Source organism: Carcharhinus amblyrhynchos, chromosome 12, assembly GCF_965287045.1.
Source record: "Carcharhinus amblyrhynchos chromosome 12, sCarAmb.v2.hapA, whole genome shotgun sequence".
In the NCBI taxonomy this organism is placed as follows: domain Eukaryota; kingdom Metazoa; phylum Chordata; class Chondrichthyes; order Carcharhiniformes; family Carcharhinidae; genus Carcharhinus; species Carcharhinus amblyrhynchos.
Genome location: NC_137335.1, coordinates 14895890 through 14912885, shown reverse-complemented (window position 1 = coordinate 14912885; position 16996 = coordinate 14895890). Strand labels below are relative to the sequence as shown.

The following is a 16996-nucleotide window of genomic DNA, read 5'->3' as shown; positions in this document are numbered from 1 at the left end:
TGGGTCTACCGCCATCTTGGCCGCCATCTCCCAGCTCCAGGTCCTCCAGCGATGATGCCAGGATTCTCCATCTTTTCTCTTTGTGAGACAGAACATTGCAGGTGCTGGGAATCTGAAATAAAAAACAGAATATGTTGACAATACTCGGCAACTCTGTGGAGAGAGAACCCCGGAAAGGTCACTAACTTTTTTCATTGGAATTGGGCCAAGTTAGAGATGTGGGTGGCTAGGTCAAGAACAAGAGAAAGATCACTAAAAGGCTGGAAGAAAGGGGAGATGGATGACAGAAGACTCTTCCAGAGCCAAAGGGAATGGATAAAAGCAAAACACTGCAGATGCTGGAATCTGAAACAAAAATAGGAAATGTTGGAAAATCTCATCAGGTCTGACAGTGCCAGTGGGTAGAGAACAGAGCCAACGTTTCAAGTCTGGATGACCCTTTGGCAGATCTATTCTCTCTCCTCAGATGCTGTCAGACCTGCTGAGATTTTCCAGCATTTTCTGTTTTTGTGCCAAAGGGAATGGAGACGGAGAAAGAGAGAAAAAAAGAGAGAAAGAGAGATAGAAGGAGGGAGAGAAAGAGAAAAAGAGAAAGGAAAAGAGAGTGAGAGCGAGAGAAAGGAAATGAGAAAGAGAAAAAAAGGGAAAGAAAGAAAGAGGGAAAGAGAGAAAGAAAAAGAGAGAGAAAGAGAGAGCGAGGGAAAGAAAATGAGAAAGAGAAAGAGAGAAAAGGGAAAGAAAGAAAAAAGAAAGAAAGAGGGCAAGAGAGAAAGAAAAAAAAGAGAAAGAAAAGAGAGAGAAAGAAAATGAGTGAGAGAGAAAGAAAGAAAGAATAGTTGCTTTAAATCCTCAGCCAATGTAAGTATCCCAATCAGCCTCCTATCGTCTGAACTTCGGGTGCCTGCATCCTAACTCACACCAAGTTCTGGTTGCCCACCATTGACGTACACAGGCTCCCGTTCTAGCAACACCTCAAATTTAAAATTCCTACCTTCAAGTCTTCCATGGCTTCTATTTCTCTTCCACTTACTGGGCCCTCTGAGATCTCAGCCGCCCTCCACTTGTCTTCAGCTGCCGGGGCCCCAAGTTATGGAATTGGCTCCCTAAGCCTCGCCACCTCTCTACTGCTCAGTCATCCTGTAGGACACTCTTAAAAACCTATTTCTTGGCCACATTTGGCCAAATGGGTGTGATTTTCCTGCCCTGCCTACACTGGTCCAGTAGTGTAGCAGGACAGGAAATTTAAGTAGGAGGCTAAAAATAGGAATCATGACTGGAGTCTGGCCAGTGGTGATCTTCCTGGGCCATTTTTTCTGATGTAATCTGTCTCACGAAGGGGAAACAGCGTGAGGCTCATTACAATGTTGATTGTCTCAATCTATTTAGCGAGCCCGGGACAGTATCGTCCAGATGTCCACACTGGCAGGGATCATGTATGGTCCCGAATAATGCTGGTGGGACTAATGACCATTGCGGCTCCCCCCTGGGAAGTTTGAGGCACAGGGATAGTGCCCCTTGTCAGTGACAACCTGGCACTGCCAGCCTGGCACACTGGCTGTGCCTGCCGAGCACCGGGCAGTGCCAAGAGGGTGGGGTCTGAGGGGCCGTGGCTTCACAGCAGGACAGTGCCAGACAGGGGTAGATCCAAACCCGGGGATGGGTTTGGGAGGAGGGGAGGGAAGCTGAGAACTCTGCGTGAAGGGGATGGGGGCTGGTGGTGGGGCCAGCGATCTGAAGGCCGAGACCAGCTATTGGGAATTTGGCCATCGGGGGAGTGTCAAGGGCAGCAATGGGAGGGGGTGTCAGAGCTGGCGATCGAGGGAAGGGGTGGTCAGGGCCAGTGATCGGGGTGGGGGGTGGGTTGTGGCGATGCCTAGGGGTGATTCAGGGCTGGTGATGTCTAGGGGAGCGGTTGCAGTGTGGGTGCCTCTCGATCCAGCTAGCCCACACTGCCCTTGACCTGAGGTGTGGTGAATCTCAGGTTAAATCACCGCCATCAACTTTCCCCTTTGAGTCTATGGCCTTGCGGGAATGTGGTGTTTTTACCTTACCTCGTAATCCAGAGGCCCAGTGTAGCGCTCTGGGAATGTGCGTTTCACCCACACTCTGGCAGATAGTGGCACTTGGATTAAATAAAAATCTGGGATTTAAGTCTAACAATGACCACGAAACCATTGTCAATCGTCATAAAAACCCATCTAGTTCATTAATTTTTATTTCATTTATTTTGGGATATGGGTGTCGCTGGCTGGCCAGCATTTATTGCCCGTCTCTAGTTGCCCTTGGAGGGCAGTTGAGAGTCAACCACATTGCCATGGTTCTGGAGTCACACATAGGCCAGACCAGGTAAGGATGGCAGATTTCCTTCCCTAAAGGACATTAGTGAACCAGATGTTCTTATGTTCATGGTCATCAGTCGATCCTTAATTCCAGATTTTTTTTTATTGGATTCAAATTCCGCTATCTGCAGTGGTGGGATTCGAATCCAGGTCCCCAGAGCATTAGCTGAGTTTCTAGGTTAATAGTCTAGTGATAATACCACTAGGCCATCGCCTCCCCCGGTGTGCTTTCGGGAAGGAAATCTGCTCTCCTCAGGTGCGGCCTACATAGAACACCACAGCACAAACAGGCCCTTCGGCCCACAAGTTGCTCCGATCATATCCATACCTACCAGGCCACAGAACTATATATAACTCCCAATCCCATTAAACCCCATGTACTCATCCGGAAGTCTGTTAAAAGACCCCAGCGAATTTGCCACTACCACCACCGACGGCAGCCGATTCCACTCACTCACCACCCTCTGAGTGAAAAACTTACCCCTGACATCTCCTCTGTAATGCCTCTCTGTAACCTCCTCCCTAATGTCTCTGTAATGTCTACATGTCCAGAACCCCGGTTGACTTTTAAATGCATCACTTCAAAGGCAGTTAGGGATGGGCAATAACTGTCAGCCTGGCCAGCAATGACCACCTTCGACACAAAAACTCTCCTGTGAAACACCTTGGGATGGGAAAGTCGCTATGTAAATGCAAGCAGTAGTTTTCGGGGGGGGGGGGGTGGGGGGGAGCGGCTTCCAGTCCCGCAGAAGTGTTTAGACTCCAGATCCTCTGGCTATTCTTTATCTAACTGCTCTGTTCCTTTATCCGGCAGGTGTGTTCCCCTTCCTGTCCAGCACCATGGAGGCTTTGAACGACAGTGAGCAGATTCAGACCATCCTGGACAAAATCACTGATGCTTTGGTCCACTTCATCACCAGGGCAGGGCTCTCGCTGCAACAGCAGTCCCGGAGACTAGCCCAGCTCCTGCTCCTGCTCTCTCACATCCGGCACATGAGGTGAGCCGATCTCTTCTCTCTCCCACAAGCCCCGATCACCTCCCCCACCTCCCCCGGCCAGCACATCACCACACCTCCTTAACAATAACAACCGTCTCCCTGTCGCTGAAAGGACATGGACGGCACAGTGACATGGTGGTTAACACTGCTGCCTCACAGCGCCAGGGTCTGGGTTCGATTCCCGGCTTGGGACACCGTCTGTGCAGAGTCTACACGTTCTCCGTGACTGCGTGGGTTTCCTCCCAGCACTCCGGTTCCCTCCCACACTCCAAAGACGTGCAGGTTAAGGGGTAGATTCCTGGAGTTGCAAGAGTGTTTAACGTTTATTTGCGAGTGTCACAGTTGGCTCACACTAACGAAGTCACTGTGAAAATCCCCTAGCCGCCTCACTCTGGCACCTGTTCGGGTGCACTGAGGGCAATTTAGCACCTAACCAGCACGTCTTTCAGACTGTGGGAGGAAACTGGAGCGCCCAGAGGAAACCCACGCAGACACGGAGAGAACATGCAGATTCCACGCAAACAGTGACCCAAGTTGGGAATCGAACCCGGGTCCCTGTCGCTGTGAGGCAGTAGTGCTAACCACTGTACCACCGTGCTGCTCATGCCCTGCCATAGTACTTCCATACCCCCATGCCCCTTCGCTATCCCCCATACATTTTCCATCTCCACTCTCCCAGTATACACTATGTACAGAAGAAATGAGCCACTGACAAGTCTGGCAATGATTTGAAATGTTCCTGAAACTGACACAATAAGCAAAGAAACTTCAAGAATCTCCTTTGGGAGAAAAAAACTACTCATCTCACAACCTTATAAAAGTGTCAATCAATCGCAACTGATTCACAGTATCAATGAATAAAGCTTATACATCTTAACAGCTCTTAAACCTGTCCAAATACAAAATACAAATCTGTCAATCAGACAAGGCTAAGATTCCCCGAAGCTACTGTGTAAACAAGACCCCCTGCTGAACTGATTACCCTTCTTGGAACTCAGCCAAGCATTCATAAGGAGGTCATCCAGAAAAAGCAGATGTTTAACCAACTGCTCAGCCTGTTTCTGTTGATACAGTTGCATGCCCCTGTTAAACGTGGTGGAACATTCACAATGGATAACCTATTGCATATTAGATAAATGCCTCTTCAAAATTGGTCACAATTTCAAGCCACAATCCCCTTGGTATAGAGGTTAAGAACATGAGAACAGGAATGGGCCATTTAGTCATTCATGCATTCAGTCAGATCAAAGCTGTTCTGCATCTTGACTTAACCACCTAAATTCCACAACCTTTTACAGCCTTGCTTAATAAAATTTGACTGAGCCGCAACACTTTGCTTTGAGGAGAATTTCTGTTTTCCACTGCTCCCTTTGTCTAGTCATTCCTGAAGAGCCAATTTCTAATTTAAAGGGTGGGATTTTCCAGCCACTCTCTCCCCAAGACTGGAAAACCCCGCCCGAGGTCAACAGACCTTTGCACTATCTGTGTTGCGCCCACTACGAGTCCCGTGGCAGGCGGGACTGGAAAATTCCGCCCAAGATCATAGAATCCCTACAGTGCAGAAGGAGGCCATTCAGCCCATCGTGTCTGCAGCGACGACAATCCCGCCCAGGCCCTATTCCCATAACCCCACCTACTTACCCCACTAATCCCTCTAACTGGGACACTAAGGGGCAATTTAGCCTGGCCAATCAACCTAACCCACACATCTTTGGACTGTGGGAGGAAACTGGAGTACCTGAAAGAAACCCACGCAAACACAGGGAGAATGTACAAACTCCACACAGACAGTGACCCAAGCCGGGAATTGAACCCGGATCGCCGGAGCTGTGAGGCAGCAGTGCTAACCACTGTGCCACCACTGTCCCTGGTTCAAGATTCCTCTAACAGTTCTACCCCAACTACCTCCTTTGATCACCTTAAACATCTCAATTAAATCAACCATTGATTTTTTTATACAGTTTTAACTACCTGGGGCAGTATTCCATCTCTGAATGCCACTTGGCTAAGAAACTAAAACAGGGAATGCTGGGAACATTCAGCAGTGTCTGCGGAAAGAGAAGCAGACAGAGCAATTAAAGGTTGCCATGGCAACTGGAAGATGGCGGAAGTGCGCGTTGTCATGGGGAAAGGAGACGAGGTCAAAGGGGAAGGGCAAGAGAGATTAAAGTGGTTAAATTCTAACAGGGTTAGAGAGGGTAGATACAGACAGAATGTTGCCAATGGTGGGGGAGTCCAGAGCTAGGGGTCATAGGTTGGGGATAAGGGATAAACCTTCTGGATTGAGGTGAGGAGAAATGTCTTCCCCCAGAGAGCGGTGAATGTGTGGAATTCACTACCACAGAAAGCAGCTGAGGACAAAACGTTGTGTGATTTCAAGAAGGGATTAGATAGAGCTCTTGGGGCTAAAAGGTGGTGGCCTTGACGTGAAGACGCCAGTGTTGGATTGGGCTGGGCACTGTAAGAAGTCTCACAACGCCAGGTTAAAGTCCAACAGGTTCATTTGGAATCACGAGCTTTCAGAGCGCTGCTCCTTCACCCAATGAAGAGGCAGTGCTCCAAAAGTTTGTACCTCCTTCCATATGCAATGGGTGAGGAGTAGGCCAGTGTGTTGCAGACAGGACGGTCTTTCTGGAATGCAAAAAGGAGAGGGGAAATGTGTTCGGTGGTGGCATCAGACTGGGGTGGCAGAAATCATCATCGAATCAGAGAATCCCTACAGTGCAGAAGCAGGCTATTCAGCCCATCGGGTCTGCACTGGCCCCTAAAATAGAGCATCTTACCCTATCCCTGTAATCCCATGTATTCTCCCATTTATCCCTCCAGTCTACATATCCTGGCTCACTAAGGGGCAATTTAGCATGGCCAATCCACCTAATCTGCTCATCTTTGGACACTAAGGGACAGTTTAGCATGGCCAATCCACCTAATCTACACATCTTTGGACACTAAGGGGCAGTTTAGCATGGCCAATCCACCTAATCTGCTCATCTTTGGACACTAAGGGACAATTTAGCATGGCCAATCCACCTAATCTACACATCTTTGGACACTAAGGGGCAGTTTAGCATGGCCAATCCACCTAATCTGCTCATCTTTGGACACTAAGGGACAATTTAGCATGGCCAATCCACCTAATCTACACATCTTTGATCACTAAGGGGCAGTTTAGCATGGCCAATCCACCTAATCTGCTCATCTTTGGACACTAAGGGACAATTTAGCATGGCCAATCCACCTAATCTACACATCTTTGATCACTAAGGGGCAGTTTAGCATGGCCAATCCACCTAATCTGCTCATCTTTGGACACTAAGGGACAATTTAGCATGGCCAATCCACCTAACCTGCTCATCTTTGGACACTAAAGGACAATTTAGCATGGCCAATCCACCTAACCTGCTCATCTTTGGACACTAAAGGACAATTTAGCATGGCCAATCCACCTAACCTGCTCATCTTTGGACACTAAAGGGCAATTTAGCATGGCCAATCCACCAAACCTGCACAGCTTTGCAGTATGGGAGGAAACCGGAGCACCCAAATGAAACCCACACAGACATGGGGAGAACATGCAAGCTCCACACAGACAGCAACCCGGGGCTGGAATTGAACCCGGGTCCCTGGTGCTGTGAGGCTCACCACTGTGCCACCGTGCCGCCCCCAGAGCCTGTTGGTGAGGGCGATGGTGAGGACAAAGGGAACCCTATTATGGCTCTGCGAGGTGGGGAGAGGTGAGAGTAGAAGCGGGGGAAATGGAGTGGACACAGTTGAGGGCCCTGCTTGGTGTGGGGGTGGTGGTGGGGAGGATGGGGGTGGAGTGTTGGGTAATCCTCGATTGAAGAGAAAAGAAGAGTTGTCAGAAGCAGTTATGTGGAGATTGCAGACGTGAAGGGGAGGGAAATTGGGAGAAGGGAATGGGGTCCCACACAAGGAAACAGGGTGTGAGGAAGTGTGCTTGAGGGAACTTTGTTGTGGCGAATATTTGTTGAGAGCCTATCACCAGAATTGGAGATTGTAGATGTCAAGGAGGGGGAGAGCAGGAGGTGGGCCTAGATGGAATATTGTTAAACTAGAAAGAGTGAAGAAAAGATTTACTTGGATGTGACCAGGGCTTAATGGTTTGAGTTATAAGGAGAGGCTGGATAGATTGGGACTTTTTTCTCTGGAGCGTAGGAGGCTTAGGGATGATCTTATAGAGGTCTGTGAAATAATGAGGGGCACAGATAAGGTAGATGGTCAACATATTTTCCCAAAAGTAAGGGGGTCTAGAGATAGACGATATAGATTTAAAGTGAGAGAGGGGGGAGATACCAAAGGGTCCGGGGGGCAATTTTTTCACATAGAGGGTGGCAAGTGTCTGGAACAAGCTGTTGGAGATAGTTAGTAGAGGTGGGTCAATTTTGTCTTTTAAAAAGCATTTAGACAGTTACATGGGTACGATGGGTATAGAGGGATATGGGGCAAACGCGGGCAATTGGCATTAGATTAGGGATTAAAAACATGGACAAGTTGGGCTGAAGGACCTGTGTCCATGCTGTAAACCTCTATGACTCTAACCAGGGTGCAAGAGTGGAAATTAGAAGCAAAGTTGATGAAACCTCCCAGTTTGGAGTTTGGAGGCCCCGGTACTCCCTCAATGAAGGAAGAGGTGAGGGAAGATGTCCGAGTAGGAACATGGAATGCTTCATACATCCCACAAAGGCAGGCGGAGTGAGGACCCACGCAGTTTCCCATAGCAACACGTTTCCTAGGAGGAAGTGAGTGTAGTTGAGGGAGAAAAGCAAAATACTGCAGATGCTGAAATCCGAAACAAAAACAGAAAATGCTGGAAAATCTCAGCAGGTCTGACAGGCTCTGTGGAGAGGGAATAGAGTCGACATTTTCAACAACACTTTGGAACAGAGATGAGGAGGAATTTCTTCAGCCAGAGGGTGGTGATTCTGTGGAATTCATTGCCGCAGAGGGCTGTAGAGGCCAGGTCATTGAGTGTATATTAGAGATAGTAAGACCAGGTTAAAATCCAAGAGCTTTTGGAGCGCTGCTCCATCACCAGGGTGAATGGAATATAGGCTCGAGGGGCCGAATGGCCTACTCCTCATCCTATTTCTTATTGTGTTAGTGTGGAGTGGAGTCTCCATTCACCTGATGAAGGAGCAGCGCTCCGAAAGCTCCTGATTCCAAATAAACCTGTTGGACTTTAACCTGGTATTGTCAGATCTCTCACTGTGCTCACCCCAGTCCAACGCCGGCATCTCCCCATCGTGCATTTAACAGAGAAATAGATAGGCTGGTGATTGGTAAGGAGTTCAAAGGTCATGGGGAAAAGGCAGGAGAATGGGATTGAGAAACTTATCAGCCATGATTGAATGGCAGAGGAGAATCAATGGGCTGAATGGCCTAACCCTACTCCCTTATCTTACGGCTCATTTGCATTTTGCATTAGTTGAGAGAGAAGTTATCCATTGTGAGAACAGGTGCAGCCAGGTTGAAGTGTGGGGTGGGGATGAGGGTGACGTGTGGGGAGGGTTAATTATGTCATTGGACAGTACAACTACAACTTCCAGTTGTGTGATCCTCTCACCTTTACCTTCCTAAAGCGTTCTCATTAATATTAAATTAACATTGACTGAGCTGGCTGCCCTGAGCAATCATGGCAATGGCCCAGGGAGGATTGGGATCTTTCTGTGCACTGTGTGTGTGTGTCAGTGTGTGTGTATGAATATGTGTATGTGTGAGTGTGTGTGTGTCAGTGTGTGTGTATGAATATGTGTATGTGTGAGTGTGTGTGTGCGCATGTGTGTGTGTGTCAGCGTGTGAGTGTGTGTGTGTGTGTCAATGTATGTGTGTGTGAACTTGTGGGTGTGAGTGTCTGTGTGTGTGCGTGAGGGTGTGAGTGTGTGTGAGTGTGTGTGAGTGTGCGTGTGTGTGAGTCAACTTGTGTGTGTCTGTGTGAGTGTGTGTGTGTGGGTGAGTGTGAGTGTGTGTGAGGGTGTGTGTGTGTGTGAGTATGCGTGTGAGGATGTGTGTGTGTGAGAGTGTGTGTGTGTGTGTGTGAGTGTGTGTGTGTGTGTGTGAGTGTGTGAGGGTGTGTGTGTGAGTGTGTGTGAGTGTGTGTGTGTGTGAGGGTGTGTGTGTGAGTGTGTGTGTGAGGGTGAGTGTGTGAGTGTGTGTGTGTGAGTGTGTGTATGTGTGTGTGAGTGTGTGTGTGTGTGAGTGTGTCTGTGAGTGTGTGTGTGAGGGTGAGTCTGTGTGTGTGTGTGTGTGTGAGGGTGAGTGTGTGTGTGTGTGTGTGTGTATATGTGTGTGTGTGTGAGTGTGTGTATGTGTGTGTGAGTGTGTCTGTGAGTGTGTGTGTGAGGGTGAGTGTGTGTGTGTGTGTGTGTGTATGTGTGTGTGTGTGTGAGTGTGTGTATGTGTGTGTGAGTGTGTCTGTGAGTGTGTGTGTGAGGGTGAGTGTGTGTGTGTGTGTGTGAGGGTGAGTGTGTGAGTATGTGTGTGTGTGTGTGTGAGTGTGTGTGAGTGTGGGGGGGTAAGTGTGTGAGTGTGTGTGTGAGTGTGTGTATGTGTGTGTGTGTGAGTGTGTGTGAGTGTGTGTGTGAGTGTGTGAGTGTGTGTGTGTGGGTGTGTGTGAGTGTGTGTGTGTGTGTGAGTGTGTGTGTGTGTGTGTGAGTGTGTGTGTGTGTGAGGGTGTGTGTGTGAGTGTGTGTGTGAGGGTGAGTGTGTGTGTGTGTGTGTGTGTGTATGTGTGTGTGAGTGTGTGTGTGTGTGTGTATGTGTGTGTGAGTGTGTGTGTGTGTGTGTGTGTGTGTATGTGTGTGTGAGTGTGTGTGAGTGTGTGTGTGTGTGAGTGTGAGTGAGTGTGAGTGTGTGTGAGAGTGTGTGTGAGTGTGTGTGAGTGTGAGTGTGTGTGTGTGAGTGTGTGTGAGTGTGTGTGTGTGTGTGTAAGTGTGTGAGTGTGTGTATGTGTGTGTGTGTGTGTGAGTGTGAATGTGCATGTGTGAGTGTATGTGTGTGAGTGTATGTGTGTGAGTGTGTGTGTGAGTGTGTGAGGGTGAGTGAGTGTGTGAGTGTGTGTATGTGTGTGTGCCGAGCTAACTCTCTGTAATGTTCTTTGATTAACAGTAACAAAGGAATGGAGCACCTGTACAGTATGAAGTGTAAGAATGTGGTGCCGCTCTATGACTTACTGCTGGAGATGCTGGATGCCCACAGAATGCACACTCCCATGGACAAGGCCCAGCCTGGGGGCAATGGCGCCAGCCCAATGAACAGAGGAACCATGCCATCCTCCTCTTCGCTGTCTCTAAAGAAAACTGACATGAACTTTGAGACATCCAGATAGGTGTCCGATTGACTGGTCGACAGTATTAACGGAGATCCCAACAGCAAAAACTACCTATGATCACGTTGCGAATGAAGCAACCTTCACTGCAGCCAATCACATCGCTTCAGCTTTATCAACGCACTCCATCTGATTGCTCTGTACAGAACGCCCTGTATTTTGTATACCCACCGCCTTGGGCTCCTGAACAATGCAGGAGCGGTGACGTGTTCCCAGCAATTATGTAAAGTTCTCTCATACTCTTGAAGACGTTACCACCATTCCAAATGCTTCGCACAGACACTACTGCGAGAAACGTGAAACACGGACACTCGACAGAACTGTCGGACTGATTTTCATTCAATGCATGGTGCTTGGTCTCGTAAGAAACGCTTGGTTGAGTTCACCCTTCACCTCCGACCCCGAGGTCAAGTCCAAATGTTGACCGCTTGGATGGAAGGCCGGGTAGGGAAGAGGTAGAGGTGAACCGAGTCTTTGGATGTTCCTCTCCCAAAGAAAGGCACCTTTCTGGCTCTGAGATGGACGGCTTTGTGGGAAATCGGGGAAAGGAGGCGTCACACTGGGGAGGGGGGTGGTTGAGGTGGGGGGGGGGGGGGGGGGGGGTGCCAGTCTTCTGAGGTGTGGGGCACGTTCCTGGCGCAGAGCAGGGGGAGCTTTGCTCTGACTCTGAATCCCAATCGCTCCCTCACCTTCAGCAGGAAAAGGTCAAACCGTGAGCCTCACAACGTTGCCCCTTGTGGAATTACCCATCACCCACCTGACCCTGTCGCCCCCCTCCCCCCACCGATCCCCCTCCCCACCCCGCTTAGTTCTTCTGCTAAGACTGGCGTTGGTCTTTGCGACAATGCTTCTGGCATCATCTTTATTGGTGAATTTTGTTTCTGTTCCGTTCATTATTAATTTGAACAGATGTACTTGCTTTACACTCAGTTAGGACTTCACAAAATGTGGTCTGGACTAATTATAGCCAACACAATGCATACCGCCAACTAAACCAGATATTGTTGCTGTGTTAAAGCCTTGGAATCACCCCCCACCCCCCTTAATGACTCAACACCTTCAACCTCAGAGTTCAAGAATACCCACCAGCACCTCCTTGGGAGCAGAATAAACCTAAAAATAAGGACATTATTGGGTGTAAAAGCAGGACTAAAGCACCACAACCAACATCCCATCCAGATCATTATCGTTCAAGGCCTCATTCCTCCAGAGGTTTTTGTTGACACTCATTGGGAAAATCTGATACAAAACTGTGGGCAGGTAGAGTTTCGCTCAATGTCCCTGGTTCAATCCCAAGTTTTGGCATGAGCCCACCTACTGGCTTTCTCTGGCGGCACAGTGGCACAGTGGTGAGCACTGCTGCCTCACAGCGTCAGGGACCCAGGTTCGATTCCCGGCTTGGGTCACTGTCTGTGTGGAGTCTGCACGTTCTCCTCGTCTCTGCCTGTGTTTCCTCCAGGTGCTCCAGTTTTCTCCCACACTCCAAAGATGTGTGGGTTAGGTTGATTGGCCATGCTAAATTACCCCTTAGCATCAGGGGATTAGCAGAGTAAGTGAGGGTTATAAGAATAGGGCCTGGGTAGGATTGTGGTCAGTACAGACTCGATGGGCCAAATGGCCTCCTTCTGCGCTGTTGGATTTTATGATTCTAGGTTAAGGTCTCGTTGAGTTGCCAGACATCAGGGCGATATCGTGTTACCAATATCCACACTGGCCACAATCTGTCATTGCCTTATAGGGTGTCCTACCTGGAGCAGTGTCAATAAGACACCTATTCTCTGCCAAGGCTTTAGACCCAACAATTCCTCATCTTGGTGCTTTCTTTCTATTGTTGTGTCTGATATTTATTGGTCTAAGTGTCATCAAACCAAATGACAACATTGGTGGTGGGGGGGGTGAAATATTGCTGTTGTGTGTTTGGAATCAAGTGGCTGCAACTCCAAGTGTCGGTGGAATATTCTAGATTTCCGATGATCTTGCCTCTTGCAACGAGGACACAGCAGTGACCTACTTTGTACGTTGATTGAGTGAAGAACCCCCAACCTCCCGGCTCCATCCGCAGTGCTGATACAGCCTCGGGTTCAATGGGTGGGATCAGTCATGTAGCAATCCCACTGCTCTACCTTTCCTGACCTCGCTTAGAATCACCCAGGTACCCACTGCAGCCTCACTCAGCAAGTTAGCCTCCGTAGAAACATAGAAAATAGGAGTAGGAAGAGGCCATTGGGCATTTCGAGCCTGCTCCACCATTCATTACAATCATGGCTGATCATCCAACTCAATAGCCTAATCCTGCTTTCTCCCCATAACCCTTGATCCCATTCGCCCCAAGTGCTATATCCAGTCACCTCTTGAAAACATTCCATGTTTTGGCCTCAGCTACTTCCTGTGGTAATGAATTCCACAGCCTCACCATTCTTCAGGTCTAAATGGTCTACCCTGAATCCTCAGACTGTGACCCCCTGGTTCTGGATTCCCCCACCATCGGGAATAACCCCCCTGCATCTACCCTGTCTAGTCCACAACGTTGGGTTTATGAGATTCCTGGTTCCACCACGCCAAAGATGAGGTGGGTCTTCACTCCTGGGTAAAGTTGTAACATTATTTTAACGGGGAAGGGTTTTGATGAGGTGGAGCGGGGGGGGGAAACTGGTTCCACTGGCAGGGGGATCAGCAACCCAGAGGACAAGGGTTTAGGATGTCAAGCAAAAAACAAATGGCAGCCAGAGGGGCGTTGAGGCGAGGGGTTAGATTGAAGGCTGCAAGTTGGGAAGGTATTGTCTGAGAGGGTGGTGGAAGCAGTAACATTCAAAAGAGAATTTGATGTACAGTTAAAAAGGGAGACCTTCACAGGAGGGTGGGGGAAGAATGGGGGAGTGGGAGTGATTGGGTAGCTCTTTCAATGGAGCTGACACAGGCGTAACGGGTCAAAGAGCCTTCTTCCACCCTTGTGATTCTATAACAGCCCTCTTGTGTTCTGGCTGTCATGTACACAGCATAATTGGGGGGGAGGGGGGGTTGAGGGTAGGGGGGGGTGGGTGGGATTATGTGTAATGCAGAAGACCTGCTTTCTGTTTTGGGTAGATTAATGAATCCACCAACTCGCCTTGTCCTCTCTCTGATGCAAGGTGAACTGGTAAACAGCATCATCTTACTAAGTACAACTGTGGCGAGGCAGTGGGTTTTTGTTTAATTTGTTCACGGGCGTCGCTAGCTGGGCCAACATTTATTGCCCATCGGGGGCAGCACGGATATAGCACAGTGGGTTAACACTGCTACCTCACAGCGCCAGGGACCCGGGTTCGATTCCAGCCTCGGGTCACTGTCTGTGAGGAGTCTGCACATTCTCCCCTCCGTGTCTGTGTGTGTTTCCTTCAGGTGCTCCGGTTTCTTCCTACACTCCAAAAACGTGTGGGTTAGGTTGATTGGTTCTGCTAACTTGCCCCTTAGTGTCAGGGGACGAGCAGGGTAAATATGTGAGGTTATGGAAATAGGGCGTGAGTGGGTCAGTGCAGACTTGATGGGCCGAATGGTCTTCTTCTGCACTGTAGGGAGTCTATGAACTCTGAGGGCATTTAAGAGTCAACCACGTTGCTATGGGTCTGGAGTCACATGTAGATCAGACTGGGTAAGGAAGACAGATTTCCTTCCCTAAAGGACATTAGTGAACCAGATGGGTTTTTAAGACAATGTCTTCATGGTTATCATTAGGATTTTAATTCCAGATTTATATTGAATTCAAATTTCGCCATCTGCCATGGTGGGATTCGAACGTGGATTCCCAAGGCATGACCCTGGGTCTCTGGATTATTAATCCAGTGACAGTTCCACTGCACCACTGCCTCCCCTCTATAGCTGGATGGGAGAATTTGCTCCTGTCCTTTCTGAGTCTCTCTCACACACACCTCTGTCTTGTTGGTGTCCGAAAGGTACTTGGAATCAGAGTCGAAGAACAGCTTTCATGTCTGGGGCTTTATTAAGCGGGTAATGCATGAGATTATTCTGCTGCATTCCTAGTTCCACAGCTCTGCTCTGCCTCTGAAGGCAGACAGTCGAGGCAAATCGTAAGTTAGCAATTTAACATGACATGAGAGGAGGGTAGGGATGCAGATATTAGGGGGAAAAAAGCAGTAATATTTATTTAATTAAGTAAACGCAGGAATCCTTGGGCACAGTAAGAAGTCTCACGACACCAGGTTAAAGTCCAACAGGTTTATTTGATAATACAAGCTTTTGGAGTGCAGCCCCTTCATAAGTAAGACACTTCTTTCTGTGCCCACCCCAGTCCAACGCTGGCATCTCATAAGAACATAAGAAATAGGAGCAGGAGTAGGCCATCTAGCCCTTCGAGCCTGCCCCGCCATTCAATAAGATCATGGCTGATGTGAAGTGGATCAGTTCCACATTCCCACTTTCTCCCCATAACCCTTAATTCCCGTGTCTATCAAAAACATGTCTACCTGTGACTTAAATATATTCAGCGAGGCAGCCTCCACCACTTCAACGGGCAGAGAATTCCAGAGACTCACCGCCCTTTGAGTGAAGAAGTTCCTCCTCAACTCCGATCTAAACCACCTCCCGCCTTATCTTGGGGCTGTGCCCTCTAGTCCTGCTGTCCTTTCTGAGCAGGAAGAATCTCTCTACCTCTACCCTATCCATCCCTCTCATTATCTTATACGTCTCTATAAGATCCCCCCTCATCCTTCTAAACTCCAACGAGTACAGACCCAGTCTATTTAGTCTCTCTTCATAGTCCAACCCCCACATTGAGAATTCCTGGGAAATGATATCTTTACAACCAGGATGTGGGGAAAACTTTCGAAAAGACACATTCACTGCACATCCTTTTATTAAATAAGCCATCACTTAGTAAAAATGACTTTGTGGTAATCGTCCACACGTTCCGAAAAAGCGACACGTACCAGGATTTAAAATGCTTTTTCAGAATAAATTTATTCCATCCTGGATTTTATTTTGTTGGATTCTAAACCCCCTCTCGCATCAAAGTGGAACTATCTGCTTCACTCCCACGTACACAGTAAACTTGCAAATAATTCTGAAGGATGTTAAATCATTCGGCAGAATTTTTCCGTTCAGCCCATCACGGGAATCGTAGCAGGAGGGGGACACAGACCATTGACCTCGGGTGGGACTTTCTGGTCTTGGAGTGAGCGAGCCAGAAATTCCCACTTATTGGGCGGAATTTTACTGAGATGTCTGCCCGAAGTTCGTACGATCCCGCGCGAGGCCAATGAAAAATGCTATTCTCATCCATTCCCAGAATCGGAGTGGCCGTATTGGTAAAATTCCGGCCATTAAGTTGGTTTGCCGGTAGGGTGCCCCTGCTATCAGTAACTGGGCAATAATAGAATTTTACACCACTTAAGGAGGCTCTTCAGCCTCTCCTGGCTGTGATGTCCCTTTGATTATGCACTGTATCAGACTGTTCTCTCCCCATGAATCTCAATCTAATCACTCCGTCCTGCTCTCACTCCCTGTCAATCCCTACTGCATACTCATTATCCTACTCTCTACCTATAGTCCATTGTTGACCCCAAATTAATCCCACTGCTCCACTCTCTACCCATAGTCTGGTCTCAATCCCAAATTGAAATTAAAAAGAAGTGGGGTCACTTATTTAAGACAGAGAGAAGGTGAATGTTTTTTTTCCCTCAGAGGGTGGTGAGTCTCTGGAACTCTTCCTCAAAAGGCAGTGGAAGTCTTTGGATATTTTTAACATAGAGCTGGATAGATTCTTGATTAACAATGGGGTGAAAGATCATCGGGGGGTTGAAGTTGCAATCAGATTAGCCATGATTTTATTGAATGGCAGAGCAGGCTCAAGGGGCCTACTGCTGCTCCTGTGGTTGTTGGTATGTTCGTATGTTGATTTGACCATTCCTGCTTACTCTGTGTTAACTCCAGACATTAAATGCCTGGCCTATATTGGCTCCTAGTCAAGCAATTTGATTTTAAAACTCTCATCCTTGTTTTTTTCAAATCCTACTGAGGATGTTTCCCTCCCTATCTCTGCAACCCCCACCAGTCCTATAACCTTCCCAGATATCTCCACACCTTTCATTTTGGACATTGTGCATTCCCAACTCCAACTGGTTCACCATTGATGGCCATGCTTTGAGTTGACGAGGCCCAAACTCTGGAATTCCCTCTACTTTATCTTTCTTCTTTAAGATGCATTCTGGCTAATACTAACAGATGTCCACTCTTATTGGGTTTCCCAATGTCCACTCTAATTGGGTTACCAATGGGGGTGGCATGGTGGCACAGTGGTTAGCACTGCTGCCTCACAATGC

At 48.4% G+C, this 16996-nt stretch overlaps 1 protein-coding gene across 1 annotated transcript in view; it reads left to right on the top strand.

Moving 5' to 3' along the window:
• Positions 1 to 10820, top strand: part of esr1 (estrogen receptor 1) — a 213646-nt gene extending 202826 nt beyond the window's left edge. The window contains exons 7-8 of the mRNA XM_080200098.1: positions 3154 to 3337; positions 10463 to 10820. Of these exons, the coding sequence (XP_080056224.1) occupies positions 3154 to 3337; positions 10463 to 10682 (404 nt within the window). The 3' untranslated portion in view covers positions 10683 to 10820. The remainder of the gene's footprint in view (positions 1 to 3153; positions 3338 to 10462) is intronic.
• The last annotated feature ends 6176 nt before the right edge of the window (positions 10821 to 16996 follow it).